The sequence below is a fragment of the Adiantum capillus-veneris genome, chromosome 4 (genome assembly GCF_014529385.1).
Source record: "Adiantum capillus-veneris isolate H3 chromosome 4, ASM1452938v2, whole genome shotgun sequence".
In the NCBI taxonomy this organism is placed as follows: Eukaryota; Viridiplantae; Streptophyta; class Polypodiopsida; order Polypodiales; family Pteridaceae; genus Adiantum; species Adiantum capillus-veneris.
The window spans coordinates 88,868,663-88,886,736 of NC_140934.1; the positions used below are offsets into that span (position 1 = coordinate 88,868,663).

General features: G+C 41.7%; 1 protein-coding gene across 1 annotated transcript; it reads left to right on the forward strand.

Moving 5' to 3' along the window:
- Positions 1–15,648: 15,648 nt before the first annotated feature.
- On the forward strand, positions 15,649–17,148 carry LOC147459565 (cytochrome b561 domain-containing protein At2g30890-like). The gene is made up of 3 exons (XM_086511613.1): positions 15,649–15,825; positions 16,350–16,498; positions 16,896–17,148. Exons 1-3 carry the CDS (start codon positions 15,649–15,651, stop codon positions 17,146–17,148), a joined length of 579 nt encoding a protein of 192 aa, XP_086367739.1.
- Positions 17,149–18,074: the final 926 nt, after the last annotated feature.

Below are 18,074 nucleotides of genomic sequence, written 5' to 3' on the forward strand. Positions count from 1 at the left end.
CTTTAACTTTAGCTCTTACATTCCTTTGAAAATATCATCTAGAATGGACTTCACTACAAGAGGCTATTCATATTAGCGACACTCAAACAGCGACGCTCAAAAAAAAAATTCCCGGCGTCGCTATGAGCGTCGCAAATTTACAACTAAATTTGCGACGCTCATAACGACGCCGGTTGGGCTAAAAAAATAACAGAGAGCGCCCAAAAACTCAGATCTCAGATCTGAGTTTTTCGGCGCCCTCAAGCAAGGAGCAGGTAACGCTCTCCCTCTCTCTCTCTCTCTCTCTCTCTCTCTCTCTCTCTCTCTCTCTCTTTCTTCTCCACACACACACACACACACACACACACACACACATACGAGGAGAGGAAGGAGAGCCAGGTATTCTCCTTCCCTCTCCTCACTCTCATGTTCCCTTCCCCTCTTTCTCTCTCCCTCTCTCTCTCTCTCTCTCTCTCTCTCTCACACACACACACACACACACACACACATAGTGTTTTTGAGAGAGAGAGAGAGAGAGAGAGAGAGAGAGAGAGAGAGAGAGAAAGAGTACAAACATAAACAAAAACGCACACACACATACATAAACAAAGAATGCACACACACATTGAGAGAGGAAAAGAGAGAGAGAGCATGCATAAACAAAAAACGCACACATTGAGAGAGGAAAAGAGAGAGAGAACATGCATAAACAAAAAACGCACACATTGAGAGAGGAAAAGAGAGAGAAAACATGCATAAACAAAAAAACGCACACACATTGAGAGAGAAAGAGAGAGACTAATTTAACGTCGTAGGAAACTAATTAAAATTAAAAGACCTAAAGATCTAGCCGACGAGGAGTTGAACTCAAGACCTATTATTCAAGAGGGAAATGGCATAACCAATCTATCATACTTGGCATGGGTGATAGAAAGGTTATACCATTTATCTCTTTTTATTGGCACACACATCCACACACGCGCACACACACAAGAAGAAGAGAGTTATAACGTCGTAGGAAACTATCCTAAAAGACGTTAAAGATTAGGTTAGATGTAGACTTACGTTAAATTAGATTTAGGTTTATTTAAGTTAAATTAGATTAGATTTAGGTTTATTTTTAGTTAGATTTACGTTTATTTACGCTAGATTTAGATTTACATTATATTAGATTAGATTTAGGTCTCCATAGACTGCGATGCCTGCATGAAGCGGGTGAAGAAAGCCCTCAATGGAATATAGGGTATTGTTGCCTTCACTCATGGTGGGCTCCGTCGATCCAAAAGTACTGGTGAAATGTCTTCAGAAGATAGGGAAGAAGGTGGATCTTCAGGCGGCAAGAGTCACTACATCCCCGAGAATGACCATCTAGACAACCTCTAGTCATTCAACAGCAACTTCAAAGTTAGTAACAAGAGCAAGAACGGTCCAAAGGGCCAATTGCTGTCGTCAGATGTGGATGGAGATGAGGCAGCGTCACCACCGGAAGTTAACTCTCACATCTTTAGTGATGAGAATGCCATCTCTTGCCGAGTTATGTGTTAAATCAGTTTTAAGGTTCTTATAATCCCTGTTAGTTTAGTTCTTTGTTTTTAATATAACATAATTTACGTTAGATTTAGATTTATGTTATATTAGATTAGACTTAGGTTTATTTAGGTTTACCCACACACACACACACACACACACACACACACACACACACACACGAAGAAGAGAGTTTTAACGTCGTAGGAAACTATCCCAAAAGACGTTAAAGATTAGGTTAGATGTAGACTTACGTTAAATTAGATTTAGGTTTATTTTTAGTTAGATTTATGTTTATTTAGATTTACGCTTATTTACGTTAGATCGAGTCCACGCAAGAATTACTTACGGTTTAGGGTTTAGAGTTAGACGAACAGTGAAAAGATGTTAAGATGCTGTGAAGTGCTACAGCTAGAGAAGAGGCAAAGGGGTTTTTTCCACTACATGAAGTATCATGTAGACGTGGGTCTGTAGATTTCTTGTACCCACAAATATAGATATTGACCAATAAAGACGAGATTATAACCCGGTGGTTCTGATCTCCGTGCACCTCTAGACCGAGGTGTGTGGGGATTGGACATGACTAGAGAATGTGAGGTAGAGAGAGAGAGAGAGAGAGAGAGAGAGAGAGAGAGAGAGAGAGAGATAAGACAAAGAATGCCAATAGAATATTAAATTTGTTGTCCAGGTTATAAGATTTTTATCCTCATTATGAGTAGTGACGCGGATGTGGGACCGTCCAACCGAAACACCTATCTCTCAACGAGGGTCTTATGTCCTTGTAATCAATGCAAGCATGCTGTGCGACGGACAAGACGTGTTTCTTTGCAGCACGTTCGCGAATTTGGCGAGTTCGATCCATCTATTATAGATCGATTTGTTGCCAATTATAACTCGTCGGACTCTGACGCTGGCCAACAAGCAGCAATCTTGCAACCCAATAGACATGTTCGCAGGCGCTTTGGTCAAGCAGCATATGTGAGGCCACAAGATGTAGCCTCTGACAACTCGAGGGATGATCATGCAGAGCACATTCCCAACGAGGCAATGTTTGAGCCCGAGATTGATGAAATGATCGAGACGATCATGGATTCAGAAAGGCTTATCTATGATGATATGAAAAGTGAAGCCGATACGCCATTGTATAATGGAGCACGTATGTCTAGATTGAAAGCACTCCTGGTTCTTCTCAACATGCAGGCAAAGTTTGGATGGAGTGACACTAGCGTCACAGCGCTTTTCAGGTGATCTATTACAATTAGTTTACTTTAATAAAACTCTAAATGTATAATGATCTGATAGATTTTTACACGACTCTATTGTATTTTTATGTTGTGTAGATTGCTTAAAGAGCACATACTACCAGCTGACAATGTGATGCCAGATTCCCGAGATGAAGCAAGAAAGATTTTGCGAAACTTGGGGATGGATTACAATTCTATCCACGCTTGTCCTAATGACTGCATTCTTTTCAGAGGGGAATACATAGACATGGAGAAGTGTCCGAAATGTAATTCCGAAAGATATCGAGTAGATCTCCACGGGACAAAAATTCCACAAAAGGTTTTGCGACATTTTCCTCTGCTTCCTCGCATCAAGCATTTCTTCGAATCTAAGTCCATGGCCGCCCTAGCATCATGGCATGAGCAGAATAAATCTTCGGATGGTGTGCTATGAATTCCTGCAGATTGCGCAGCCTGGAAACATATAGATGGAACGTGGTCGGATTTTGCCAGGGAAGCTCGAAATTTGCGCTTAGGCCTGGCTATGGATGGCGTAAATCCATTTGGTCAAAGATCAACATCTTACATTGTATGGCCCGTTGTCATCGTCAACTACAACATTCCCCCGTGGTTGACTACGAAGAAGGGGCACCTATGGCTAAGCTTGATTGTGCCAGGGCGATATAAAGTGGAGAATATGGATGTGTATCATTCCATAAAATGTGGACTTTAATATCATTGCTGCACATACTTTACAGTTTATTTTACCGGTTGCCATTGAGGGATGTTTGTCTCTCGACATCCGTAACACAATCTACAAACTTGCAAAGCTGGTGCAATGGATCTCACAAAAGGAGATCAACGTAGACTCCATACCATTCACCAAACTAAATGCTGCGGAGCTTGTGTGCATGTTTGAGAAACATTTTCCTACTACCATGCTAACCATTCAGGTGCATCTTCTTGTTCACATAGTTGATGAGGTGGAAATAGCTGGCACAGTTCATTCCAGATGGATGTTCTTCTTAGAACGTTTCATGAAAACGCTTAAGGGATATGTGCGTCAAAAGGCACGTCCGGAGGGTAGCATGGCAGAAGGTTGGTTGGTATCAGAGTCCCTAGTGTACATTGGCTAGACGGATTTGATAAAGCCCGGGACACGCTATGGAGAACCATAGATGATGAGCGCATATCTGGGATTGTCATGTGCAATCTCCGTGTTGAGAAGAAGATGACGGAAGATCTAGAGGCTAAAATCAACCGATTTTGCATGCTTCACAATCTAGTGATGCAAAAGTGGATTTCACAATATGAGGATGCAAAGCAAGAGCGACAAAGGGCACGAATCGAGTGGAGACGGGGAAGACGACCACCGATGCACTATCCGACGGGTCTGGAGAGCCTACCAACATTCATGAGCTTAAGATGGTTGCACAACCAATTGAAAAGCACACAACAATGCGGTGACGAAGTGATTGAGGAAGAGTGGGAGTACTCTCGGGGTTGCGCGACCAAGGTAAGTTTGCAATGTACGACTAGCTAGTGACTTTATTTCTAAACGTTTGAACGGCCACTCATAATTTTTGTTCGTTGTAGTATAAGTCATACACAGCAGCATGGTGTAAAGGTTGACATTTTAGGGTGGAACGGATCGACAAAAAGCATTTTACTCAAGATTGTGGAATCATAGCAAAATTTGAACAGTCTAGTCGACGACGTTCCTCTGATGCAGATCCTGTGGTGGCGGAACTCACTTACTTCGGCACGCTACAAGAGATTTTGAGGATCGATTACAGAGGATTTTTTGTCGACTTGTTCGACGTGCAATGGTTCAAGATAATCATGGAGGGTCGCAGCGCTACTGTGCGTAGAGGAGAGTCTGGTTTTCTTGAGGTGGATTCTACTAAGAAATGGACAGACCTAAGAGACACTTTCTCACTACCCGAGCATTGTGAACAAGTAAGTATGTAAATAGTTAACATCCCCCTTTTACAAGTTATGTGCTTGAAAGCTCTCATGTAAGTTATGTGGCTCTGGCAGGTAATATTTCATCCTACAAAGTCTACATCAAACTGGTGGTACGTCATAGAGGTAGCCCCTCGTAGTGCAAGGACGTATGAAGGCTACCATGTGCCAATCACAACGGCATCAATGGAGGAGATCAAAGAAGATGCTCAATCAGAAGCCGCTGCGGTGGTGCCAGACGAGCATCAAGATGCTACTACTCTATATGGGGTGCATGCAGAGGAGCTACAAAATGAAACAGAGGATATGTGTTTAAACGGAGAGCTCTATATAGATATAGGAAGTTATGTTGAGTTATGCGAGGATGAGAGAGAGATCTCTTAAAGACCCAAATATTGTATTTGAACAATTTTGCTTCGTGTTGTAAAAGCTCTGGCTCTCTAAGTACCTTCCATGGTGTATAACGCTCTTTTCTACTCGCGCTCACATCTTTTGATTGAAAATTCTACGTTTTCGACTTGCCTCTTCTATCACTCAATTCATTGCGTCATTGTATTTATATGCGTCATTACGCCATTGTATTTAATGGTCTTTGCATCATTGTCTACTCTATTCATTCAATATTAAGTTTAAATATTTGTGTGTTTAATGCAGGTATGGATGATGAGGAGTTTCTTTCTTCTTTGTCACCGCAGCAGAGATAGTGGTATGTGGAGCGTCATCGCTCTGGCGCATCATCGCGCGTTCCTACTCCATCCGCATCTCCATCTCTTTCGGAGCATTCGGCGCGCTCCGAAGCTTCGGTGTCGACGAGACGATCTTCACACTCGTCTAGACACCGGCGCTCTAGTGGTGGCGGTGGCGGTTGTTGTGGGGATTCCGCCGCCGATGCCTCCACACCGCCTCGTGTTCGACGAGGCTCTTTACCCTCCCCTTCTTTGCCCGCCCCCACACCAGCCACAGCATCGCCATCTACGCCAGGTTTTGCGCGGCTGACTGTTCCTAGCAGCTACACACCTCTACCTACTCCGCCAGGAGCCACCCCACTCGACACTCCTCTCTTCGGGGCCCAGACGCCGGTGGAGACACCTGATGTCCGTACCCCCATCGACACGCCGCTAGAGACCCCTGCCGGGACACCCAGGTTCACGCGTCACCGGCCAGAGGGTTTGCCTTACTCCGTCGACTTCAGTGGCGGCATCATCATGGATGATGAAGGCAAGAAGGTGATCTCGCGCATGCGTGGTCTTTGCTCTCAGCTGTTTAGACACTACATACTAAACAAATGGAGTGAAGTACCAAGTGATTTAAAAGCCAGAGTCATCAGCATACTTCATGATGAGTTTCCCGTTCCAACACGGGATCAGCGCTTCAATGAAGACCTGATGAAGATTCGAATGCGCGAATACTGCAAACACAAGCGTTCCGAAGTGCAAAAAGCAATCAAGCATGGGTGGAACAGGCCAGATTGGCTAGCCAAAGAAGATTGGAAGAATGCGAAGAAACACGCGAGAATCCCGACAAGTGGAAGAAACAAAAGGATGCTGCCAGAGCGCGAGTAGAGGCAGGGAGCTCGCACCACTTGGGGAGCGGTGGATGGGCATCATTTGAGGCCGATTTTGTAAGTGTTTTTGCATTGCTCTTTATGTTCGATAGTTTAGGGTTTATGAGTTTTTTAATTCTAACATAATGAAATCTTTGTATGTTTTGACAGTGGTCGATGACAGGACGTGATCCCACACCGTATGAGCGCGAGTACGCAGGCAGGAAGGGCTTAAACGCCCTGATGGACATTCTCAGTTCTCGCGACGGCATGGTTAGTATTAGGGTTTACTCTTTTCTATTTTTTGTATTGTTTTATAAATGTCGTTATATGTTTATACTTACTGAAAGCTGTCTTATTGTCTTTTTTTGCAGAATCCGACAGATACGCCGCTTAGACGCGATGAGACGTCTGACTAGACGACGTCAGTTTAGCCGTAGCTAGATAGCATTAGTTTAGGGTTTCTCATAGCTTATGTATCATGAGACGGATTTTATACGTCTTTTTGAACCATGTATATTATTACATTTGTCACCGCAGTTTATTTTGCCAATCAATTCTTTATGCCTATGATGTTGTACAATTGTCATTATTACATTTGCCAATCAATTCATTTTGCCTATGATGTGTACAACTGTCAATTTTACGCTTGTCAATTTTGCAAACAATGCATCTTGTGGGTGACTATTTTGGGTCTATTATCTACCCTTGCACTTTTTTTAAAAAGTGAATCAAGTACAATATGGTTGATGGGTGGCAGGGCATTCAATGCCCTGTCACCAAAAAAAAATTCTCTCGGGCGTCGCTATAACCGTTGCTATTTATGGCTCTGGAGCGTCGCTATAGACTTCTGTGTAAACGTCGCTATAACCGTCGCTATGACCGTCGCTATGAGCGTCTCTATATAGAGACGCTTATAGCGACGCATATAGCGACGCCTATAGAGTCACATATAGCGACGCTCTCGTAGCGATCGTTTTAGCGACGCCGGGGTTTATAAAAACCCAGTGTATTTCCGTCGCTAACAGCGTCACAAGAGCACACAACCTCTTGTAGTGCTTGTCACTCTTTGGAACCACAATCACAGGCTTTATAGGACTATTCGGGAACACTTGGGACTTGAGTAGGGTTGACTATCATCTTGTCTCTTCATCATTGTTGCTTAGTTAGCAGCAAAATGGCGTCTTCAACTTTATTCCAATTAGTCTTTAAGCCTTGTTCCGCATCCTTATCCTCAAGTAGTAGCGCTAACTTCTCTTGAATCTCTTTACTTGCGGCTTGCAAAAAGATCTCTATCTTTTTTGAGTTTAGGGTAGCCTTCTCAGTCCTTGAAAGTTGATCATAGCAGTGTCGTTCAAATTCCCTTAGCAGTTCGGTAGGCGAAAGTCCTTCTTTTGGACGAACTACCCACTCTGAAAAAGTCCTCTTTGTTACCCTTTTGGAGTCCTCCATGAAATACTCTTCCTTCGAGGCTAATTTGAATGCCTTCTCAGTCCTTGAAAGTTGATCATAGCAGCGTCGTTCAAATTCCCTTAGCAGTTCGATAGGCGAAAGTCCCTCTTTTGGACGAACTACCCACTCTGAAAAAGTCCTCTTTGTTATCCTTTTGGAGTCCTCCATGAAATACTCTTCCTTCAAGGTGAATTTGAATGCTTCCCAAGTTGCCCCATGCTCATTTCTAATTCCTCTTACATGCTCTCTGATCTCAGGAACAACGGCTAGTTCAAAACTTTGCACCATCTCTGCTTCGAGCACTAGATGTAGCTCCATTTCCTTTACATAACCACAAAATACTTTGTTACGTCTTTACCTTTAAATTGGTCCATTTTATTCACCACAGATTGAAGCACTTTGGTTGATGAAATCTCCCTCCTTTCTGCAGCTTGTTGTTGTTGCATAAACACCGCAAAAGCTTGAAACATTTGCATTGTGACTGTATCCCTGTTGCTCTTGTTGGTCCATAGCTTTAAAGATTTAATTTGAAACATTCAATGAATCTTTTGAACCCTCACCCTAGCCTACTTCAGGTCGGGTTCACCAAAAATGTGTCAAGAAGTGCGCAGTGCGACTAGGAAAGCATCGGGCCTCTGACTGTGAGGATTTGTAGCAAAATCAAGCAAAGATTAGATAATTTGAAGATAAAAATACACTAGAAAAGAACAAAACACCATACATGAAAGCTCAACTTTGAAAAGGAACCAAGATTAACTCAAAACTCTTGTGTGTGTGAAGATTAGGTGCAACCTCACTCCCAATTTCACAGATGCAATGCTCATTCGACCTGTTAAAAACCCTAAATTTACGCTTCGATTCTTCGTTGTGACCATTTCATGGAAGTTTAAATGCTTAATTGGAGAAGCCCAAGTAGTTATTTAAGGAGGGGAAACCCTAATTGGAGGCCTCACAACCTCAACCATGTAGTGGAAGCAACACGGGACTGCACTAGCACCCTGTCTTGGAATGGCTGTATCTCCTTGCTTATATGCCCAAATGAGCTCATTCTTGGCTCTAAAACTTACCTTTCTACTTAGGCAACGATATCACCATCAATGATGCGGCATTTTGAGCTATTTTTAGGCTATTTTTGACCATTTTATGGCCATTTTTAGCCCAAAAGACCCTTTTTGTCTGTAAATAGCCCAAATGAGCTGGGAAAAATCCCAAAATTTGTGGAAAAATCCCATTGGGCTCAAATTTCAGGTTGAACCTCACTTTTCCACTTGGTAAGCACTCTGGAAACGTCTTTTATGCCCGCATATGAAACCTGCTATTTTTGGTCAAGATGGCTCGCATGGAACTTTCTAGGCAAAACGAGCGTCCCACTTCAAAACACTTGACATTTGTACATTCCTAAATAAAATTAGGCATGCTTTAATGTGGTAAAACATGCAACGGTTCCACGTCCTTGGCCTCGCCTTCTCGACAAGGTATATACACGTCTGTAACCATGGCATTCGTTTTCGCATATATCACACTATGTACATTGTAGCATTTGGTCCCACACATCAAAAACATCGAGAGTGAGGTAGATATTTTAATTTCACATTATGAACGTGGCACAACACGATACGACAACATTAATATATCATTTCATTTCTCTCTCTCTCTCAGCCTCACAACATTGACAAAGACTACAATAGAGGATTTGAGCCATACTATCTTGACATCCAAAGTACAAATGAGGATGGATTCATCACCCAGTGTATCTCTATCTCTTGTATTCAACACCCATTGTATCGGTGATCACACATACCCCACATAGTTCCAGCTGGTAACACTTCTACATTGAATTGAGTATCTCTTTTTTTGTAGTCAAACATGGTATCACATTTACTAGTTTGTAACAGATTGGTCTCATAGGTTATTTTGGCCTTTTGAAGATGTTATTATTTCATTTCTCCGTCTCTCTCTCTCTCTCTCTCTCTCTCTCTCTCTCTCTCTCTCTCTCTCTACACTACCATTTTGTTTATGTGTGTGTGCATGCGTGCGTGTTTGTACCGGGCAACACTCCTTCGAAAGAGGGGGACATTGAAGGGGAAGAGGGGGACGGGTGGCACGGATGTAGAAACGCCGAAAGGGGAAAAGGAGGATGGGCGTAATAGGCTTTGTATACTCCACGCTTCTTGCTTCTCTACGAAATATCGGGGGAGAAAAAATGGCTCTCGATCGCGACAAATTTGGGATTTTTTGAATTTTTTTTGCATCACTCATGCAACACATTTCAGGCATCGCTATGCGCATCACAATTAGCATCACAATTAGTGACACTATTAGCGATGCTATGTTAATTATTTGTGGAAAAAATTTTAGCATCGGTTAAGCAATGCCCATAAGTTTCCTAGGGGTCCCTACTTATAAAGCTCCCTTGTAGTAAATTCATCTTCATTTTCCTATTTGTCCTTCTTCTTCTTGACATTCTTTTCTTCTTCTTCTTACCTTTAATGCCTTCATCATCGCTATCTAATGATACTGATGAATTAGTTTCTTGCTCAAATTTTGAGGCTGTTTTTTATTCTTCTTTTGAGTTAGAGCTTGCTTTACGCCTGCTTCCGGTCTTGTTCATGCCAAGCCTTTTTTCAATCCTAGCTACAACAACAACTAAATTATCAAATCCACGAACTATATTAATACTTGCCACAACATTGTTTAGAATTCTCCTTAAGCCTTTCAAAAAATAACCTGCCAACATCTCATCAATGGTTCTTTCATTGCCCTGTGACCTATCCACCAAAATTCTGAATTTATGAGCATAATCTTCCACCAACTTGTTACCCTAATTTATGTCTCTAATTTTTCTCAAAACATCCGTAGGGAGTCTTTTGTTTTCAAAATCTTTGTAAAATTGCTACTTTGAGCGGAATATATGTCGCAAAATAAGCAATACCATATTGGTTAAACCAACTCATAGATTTACCTTTCAGTATTGCTGCAAACTGCTATAATTTGATAGGATCAAGCATTAGGAAGAGGATGGGGTTTAAGAGTGCCTCTTTATTTTCCATGAGATTAAGAGGTGATTAAAATTTTGACGAATAGGTGCATTCCATGTGTGCAAGAATGGTGGGTGTGTAAGAGAGGTGTAAGAGTGGTCAAAGGACGAAGGGGATGGACAACTTTATGATTTTCGGCCCTTCATAACTCCTACATACAATCTCCAATTTGAGCGGAGATTATAGATCTATAATCTGCATGCCGAGCTCTTTTCATAGATTTGTTACATGATATGGTTTTTCTTGCTAGATTTTGAATTTTATTTTGGGGGGAAAATTTGAATTCAAATAAACTAGCGGTTTTGCATGTTTGAATTCAAAAGCTATCCTTTGATTGCTTTCTTAACATTAGAGTTCTGTCTCTAATATTAAGAAAGCAATCAAACAGGCCCTCCTAGACCCCATTCTCTTCCTAATGGATACATTGCTTAGTATCTGGCACTTGCTTGCCATTTGGTCTCAAACTAAGTCACATCACAATCAACATCTTCTTTGGACCTCCCTTTGAATTTTTTCGCTTTGATCTTTGGGTCAGGAGGTTGTTGTGCCATAGGAATAGATTGAGGTACTCTCCTAGATCTTTGCTTGGTAGATACCTGAAGTGGGTAAAAATGGAGTCTTCTTCTGATCCTTGCAAGTCCTCTTGTCAAGAGATAAGCTCCTAAATGTTGCCTCACTGGTCTTCCCTTTGTTGTTCCAATTACACCCTTTGCTCCTTGTTCTAGCAGTTGTTCTTCAAGGATTGACTCAAGATTAGCATTATCATGGCCTTGTTCATAATTAAAAGGATATATATTTCCTACTTGGGATTGAGCCCTAGTGTAATCCACACTAGAAAATTTCCTTGCCCTCTTTGACATGCACCATCTCTCAATGAATCACAACAAAGACATCAAGATGTCCAAATGTGTTGGGGTTCAACAACACATAATGAAACTCACGAGATAAGAGATAACATACAGTAAACATCATGAACTTTAGACATAGTACGAAATAACACAGAGAATATCAAAGATAGTGGAGAAGTAGAGAAATGGAAATGACAAAACAGAATTCGATTCCATCAATGGACTTACATGACTTCCTCCTCATTATAACATCTCAAAAACACAAAATTTTGCTTGCCCAAAAGGTGCACATCTACCACTTTTAAATGACTCGACCTAAAGATGGTTACAACTACTTAATTATGGGCATGACACATATCAGACACAACAATAGCCTACTAAGCAATATCTGGTTTAGCATAACTTGATTAAGCAAATTCAAATAAGTACAATCTTACTAAGCATAATCTCTGAGTAAGGAGAAACTTTACAAAATACTTCATTTTAGCATTATGAACAAAAGAAATTTCCTCATATAAATATGAACAATTAAGCATATTCGATTGAACCATGATACCTTCTTGAAGACTTTCCTTGTAATTTTGTTGGAGCATGTCGTCAAAAACTTCTTCAAGCAATCATGGGGCAATCATAAACTTAACAATTTTTTCCAAAATCTTTTTATATCTTGCGAAAAAGTGTCATGCTGATTCCAAGAAAAATTATGCCAAGCATCACAAGCCTTGAGATAAGACTATCAGGAAAAAAAAAGACTCCTTGGCTCAAAGTCGAAATTCATTCTAACTAGTGTAATCTAGACCTTCCTGTAGAAAAATAATCGTACATTGACTAAGCCAATCAAGAGTTCACGTGGAGTGTTTTGGTTCATATTTCACATGTTTATGTACAGAGTTTGGGGATATTGCCTTGTATGCACGTATAAAAAATGGGACTGAGTAACCTCGTATGTCCCTCTAATCTTTTTCTCGTTTGTTTTGATAGGAATATCTGGAGATGCCTTTGTTTCAAGGATGCAAGAGCAAAGCTAAGAGTAAATCTAAGTCTTTTAGTTTGAATAGGAAATCATGTAACCCTGCACGTGTGCGTTTGTGGGTAGATAAAAGGCAGTTATTTCTTAAAATAATGAAGCAATTCATCTCCGAAACCTGCAAAACCAACTCAATTTCTAGTTTTAGCGTCTTCTCAGAACCAAGGGTATTTTGGGAATTTTGGGAAATTTGAAGGAGTCGCCTTTGATAAAAGTCGGTTGGGGTTGCCAGTGCTGGGGTCGCAGGTTGCGGCGCAGACACAATGAGAGGGAAGCTACTCCAGGGCGTGTGCAAAGCAATGCAGCAAAGTTGTTGACGCAGAGCACTCTCTCTCTCTCTCTCTCTCTCTCCCCCCCCCCCCCCCCCCCCCCCCCCCCCCCCCCCCCCCCCCCCCTCTCTCTCTCTCTCTCTCTCTCTCTCTCTCTCTCTCTCTCTCTCTCTCTCTCTCTCTCTCTCTCTCTCAGGATGGGATCTGCATGGTGAAGGTGCAGGAGTAGAGCAGAGCGATGGAGGTTTTCGTGATGGCCAAAGGAGACCGAGTTCATAGGATAGGAAGAGTCCTGCGGAATACTGCAGGAGCGTGAAGGCGCAGGGAGTACAACAGAGGGATGGGGTTTTTGTCATGGCTACAGGAAAGCTGGTTTCACAGCAGAGGGAGAGTCTCTCTTTGCAGGCGCAGAGTGCACGATTGAGAGTCTGGTGTGGGTGGAGAGAGGACGGAGATAGAGACAGAGGACGGCGATGCAGCTATGCACCGTAGCGACATCCACAAGGGCGAATGCATCGTGTGAACGAGCACATCAGAGACTTTTGCTTTTGCAAATGGCATACGAAACAAATCTTCTGAGTTAATAAATTAATGAAGTGCACAAAGACCCACCTGCTATGCTTACATATTTGCCAATGCCCACACCCCCCAAGGGAGGGGTAGTCGATCTTCATGGATTTCTGTGTCCCCTTTGTAGATCCCCCTAATTACAACATTGTAGATCTCCACTTATAGAACATGGGGGGCTCCTCAAGTTGAAAAATTTGGATCCACCACATGCCAAGTCTAGATGCAACACTTGGCCAATTATAGGCCTCGTTTTACATAATGAACAATTTTTGACGATGCATGTATATATTGGTCATACTGGGTCGATACGATCATGTACATTAATTAATTAGTGCCCTAGATACCCTGTAATCTGAAAATTTGGGAGCAAAACACAGCATTGTCTCCATTGCGTTCATAATCTTGCAGGGCTGCACCGGATCGCCATCGCCAGTCTTGCATAGACCTTCCTTGCTCTCCCTTCCCTCGTGAGCTGACCTGGCTACTCTTGCTGTGCAGGAGCACCACAGAGCCAATTTCTCCAGCAAGCGGCCTCCTTCCCTGGTGGCCCTTGCTCTCGTTTTTGCCTGCAATGGCCGCCTGCATCTTGTCCGCACAGAGGGCCCTCACCTCCCAACACAAACGCACAGTTTTGCATCATTTTCCTGTCTCGTTTGCTACAAAACCACGTCATCAACCTGCACTCATCAGGATCGAAACATCGAGCTGTCACACGTACACCCATGATAGAAGCAGAACAAAACGGAAAAAATCTCCTTAGCCAAAAAAAATCTCCCTCTCTCCACAAGCATTCTGTCGCACGTAATCTTTGTCTGTCCACGTGCCGTACCCATGGTTTTTCTTCCTCTTACGACTTAGATTTACTCACCCTTACTTTTACATCCTTAAAACAAAGGTATCTCCACAGATTCCTATCAAAACAAATGAAAAAAAAATCGTAGGGACATTATTTGGTCAAAAATGGTTTTAAGGTTAGTTTAACACTTGGACAAAGTTTGCCTATGGCACACTTTGACACTATGGCACATTTTGACACTTTTTCCAAGGTAGGTTTCTTTTCTATCTATAGATCACCTCTATTTTCTTTCTCTAAGTTTTGCAATTTTATCCTCTGATGCCCAATACTTTGCTTCTTCTGGCCGAGCAACTACTTTGCCATGTGACCTAGCAATCAGTGGGGATGGAATTTTACCATGTTATAAGGGTGTCAAAGAATTCCCTTACATATCACAAGAAACTTGATGAAAAGTTCCCATGTAGGCTAGCAGATGCAATTAGCATTAGTGGGAGCTTTTTTTTTTTGCCGAGCGAGCGGAAGGGGGGTGTTATCTATAGTCACATTAGCAAACCATGGGCGTGATCAGTTGGCTGACACATCAACTATTAGCAAAGAAGTCAGTCTACTCTATGTGGGACCATCAAAGCCTCACACAAGAAGATTTAGAAATATTTTCATGTAGGAAAATGGAGTCTTTTTTCAATGTTTTTCATACAATGCACAACATCATGAGCTTCTGCTTGAGAGGCACCGCATACCTAGCTAGGTACGAATGGGGGTAAGGGACCACCAGCCCCCCCACTGGGCCGGCGGTCCCCTACCCCCAATCGTACTTAGCTAGGTATGCGGTGCCTCCCTCACAAGAGTTCACGATGTTGAGGTAAGACACAATGTGGGAATTAGTGTGAGAATTTGTGCAAAACTTCTTATGGATCAAGCGCGCTTGATGTTTTTTCCACAACAAAGTAGTGGGAGTTTCTCCAAGGGCTTGTGAGATAGGGCTCTATCGAGTATTTTGAAAAAGTTTGCCTAATCTTAGCCTTGAGCTGGCTGAAAATTAAGATTAGTTGGTCTCAAACCGTGGGTAAATAAACGGAAAAATAGTTAAAGTTTGGAAATGTCTACTAGTATTTTTGGTTGGCATATTTAAAGGGCTTTCCCGATCACTAAGGGCCCTAACATAAAAGCAAACCTTCGAACCGAAAGAAAATTATCGGTTGTGGATGGATTATGCATGAAGCCGGGTGCCGAGCACGGATAGTAAACAGCGCCCACTTCTCTCAGTGTGGCCTCCAGCTGCTGTTGATATCTCGTTTCTCCTCACTCTGATCTCTCTCTCCCCCTCCCGGGTATGCGTTTCTCTCTCTCTCTCTCTCTCTCTCTCTCTCTCTCTCTCTCTCTCCCCTGACGTCGTCTAATATGCAGGACAATGGAGGAGAGCCGGATAGCCCACATTAAAATCCACGGATCCCTCATGTATGCAGTGTTTGGGTGCCTGATTCCTCTGGGCATCATCACGGTACGCGTCATGCAGCTCGTGCGCAAGCGCTGTGGCCCTCAGCATCGCGCTTCCAAGATCCTCTTCTACATGCATCAGCTCTTCCAGGTACAATATACGCATCATCCACCATTCGCTGCAGATGCTAATATGAAGCTAGCGTTTTACGTACTCAATTTTCTGCATTCGATAATGATATGCTAATGTGACACTCGCGTTAATTCATATAAGATCAGCAATGGACCGTACGATGGCATGTTCAACAATAATTTTAGCTATAGCAACAATGTCTTCATAAAGAACTATGATAGTGTGGTGTATGGTCTTTTTCAGTGTATAAAAAACACTGAAAAGACTGTGGTGGGGGGCCCGGTGGTCCCCTACCCCCAATCGTACCTAGCTAGGTATCCGGTGCCTCTCGAGCAGAAGCTCATGATGTTATGCATTGTATAAAAAACACTGAAAAAGACTCCGTTTTCCTACATGAGGAAATTTCTAAATCTTCTTGTGTATAGAATGAGGCATGTCCACAAATCTACAGAAATACGTAAATTTCACAATATACCTTACTACAAGAAAGCATACAAAGTTGTGTCATTACTGCTTAACAATAACAAAACTTTGCCTTGTAGGTTGCAGCCTTTGTTGTGCTGATAACAGGAATTGTCCATGCTTTCATGAACTTCGGTGTCAATACAACACATACACATGAACGCCTTGGATTATGCTTGTGGGGGATTGTCATTATTCAAATGCTCACCTCATGTTTCCGGCCTGCACTGTGAGTAACTTTGTCTCTTCATGATTGCTTCTACCTTCTTGAACATTTGGTTGCTTCAAATGTTAAATTCTTGTTATGTCAAGTAAATAGATCAATGCTCTTTTGATGTAGGCATCTAGACGATACTACATGTGTATGTGTATTGCACATCGTGTAAAGGTGCATATATCTATGTGGGAAGACTTCTAGGGAAAGCATATACATGGGATAAAGAGCAAAATAATTGTTCAATCTATATTCTATCAACAAGATTAAGTGTGATTAGATTGTGATAGTGGATTAAGTATGATTAGAGTAAATTCTATATCTCAATTTTTAATTAATGAATGCTTTTCATTTTGAGGTCTAGTTTTCCATTGTGAAACTATCTCAGACTTTCTATATTTATTTTGTGTAGAGGACAAATATCAAGGATACAATGGTATCTAGTGCATTGGCTGTTGGGCACAGGAAGTGTCATTTTGGGAATTTACAACACCTATGTCGGCATAAGAATATATGAGCTCATCACGAAGACAAGCATCCTTGCGTTGAATGTCGGTTTCTCCATACAAGTTGCGGTAATGGCATTGGTCTACTTCTTTCAAGACCGGATGGACAATATCAAAGCTCAAGCATATGGGCTAGAAGAAAAGGAGATACATCCCTAATGACTGAAAGTTGTAATTTTTTATGCCTCATGATGGTGATAAAAGTTCAAATTCTAAAGAAAAAACTACATTTGAAACATGGTATAATTTTTTTGAAAGAGCACCAAGTGTCGTAGCAAAAGAATACTCTTTGCTGTGGCATAAAGAAGAAAATATATGGCTCTAAGCCCGTAACTATTAAGTTGAGTGAGAACATTTGTGTGGTATTTATTTTCCAAAGAAAAAATGTCATAAGTGCCAATATTTCATATTTATAATGACATATACATGCACAAGAAGTTTTGGACAAATTCTCACAATAATTCCCACATTGTAACTTACCTCAACATCATGAGCTTCTGTTAGGGAGGCTCCGCATACCTAGCTAGGTACGATTGGGGGTAGGGGCCGCCGGCCCGGTGGGGGGGCCGGTGGTCCCCTGCCCCCTATCGTACCTAGCTAGGTATGTGGTGCCTCTCGAGCAGAAGCTCATGATGTTATGCACTGTATGAAAAACACTAAAAAAGACTCCGTTTTCCTACATGAGAAAATTTCTAAATCTTCTTGTGATGCTCGATTTCTAATATATTAATCTATATTGATGGTTATATCCTCCTTCCATTCAAATTTTTTTGTTTAACACTAGGTTGGTAATGCGACACGTATATGTCCGTAGCCATTTTGGTGCTTTTGTGTTCTCTTTAGTGATCAATTTTCTTGAGTTATTCGAGATTGAAAATGTGAGTGTTGTAATCCACAAATTTGGTTTCTGAGTTGAGAAAACTTGATTTTTTCTTTTTGGATAGTATTTTCATCTTTAACCTAATTCTTAAAAACATTTCTCAATCGTAAACTGTGTAAAAAACAAAAATGCTATTTTTTTGCCATTTTTAATATTTTTACAACTACACCACTCTAAAACTTATCGTGAAGTATATATTGCTAGA

Coding starts and splice junctions, on each gene's coding strand:
- LOC147459565 (XM_086511613.1), top strand. CDS start 15,649: ATGGAGGAGAGCCGGATAGCCCACATTAAAATCCACGGATCCCTCATG. Junction 15,826..16,349: donor ACATGCATCAGCTCTTCCAG/GTACAATATACG, acceptor TTTGCCTTGTAG/GTTGCAGCCTTTGTTGTGCT. Junction 16,499..16,895: donor TCATGTTTCCGGCCTGCACT/GTGAGTAACTTT, acceptor TATTTTGTGTAG/AGGACAAATATCAAGGATAC.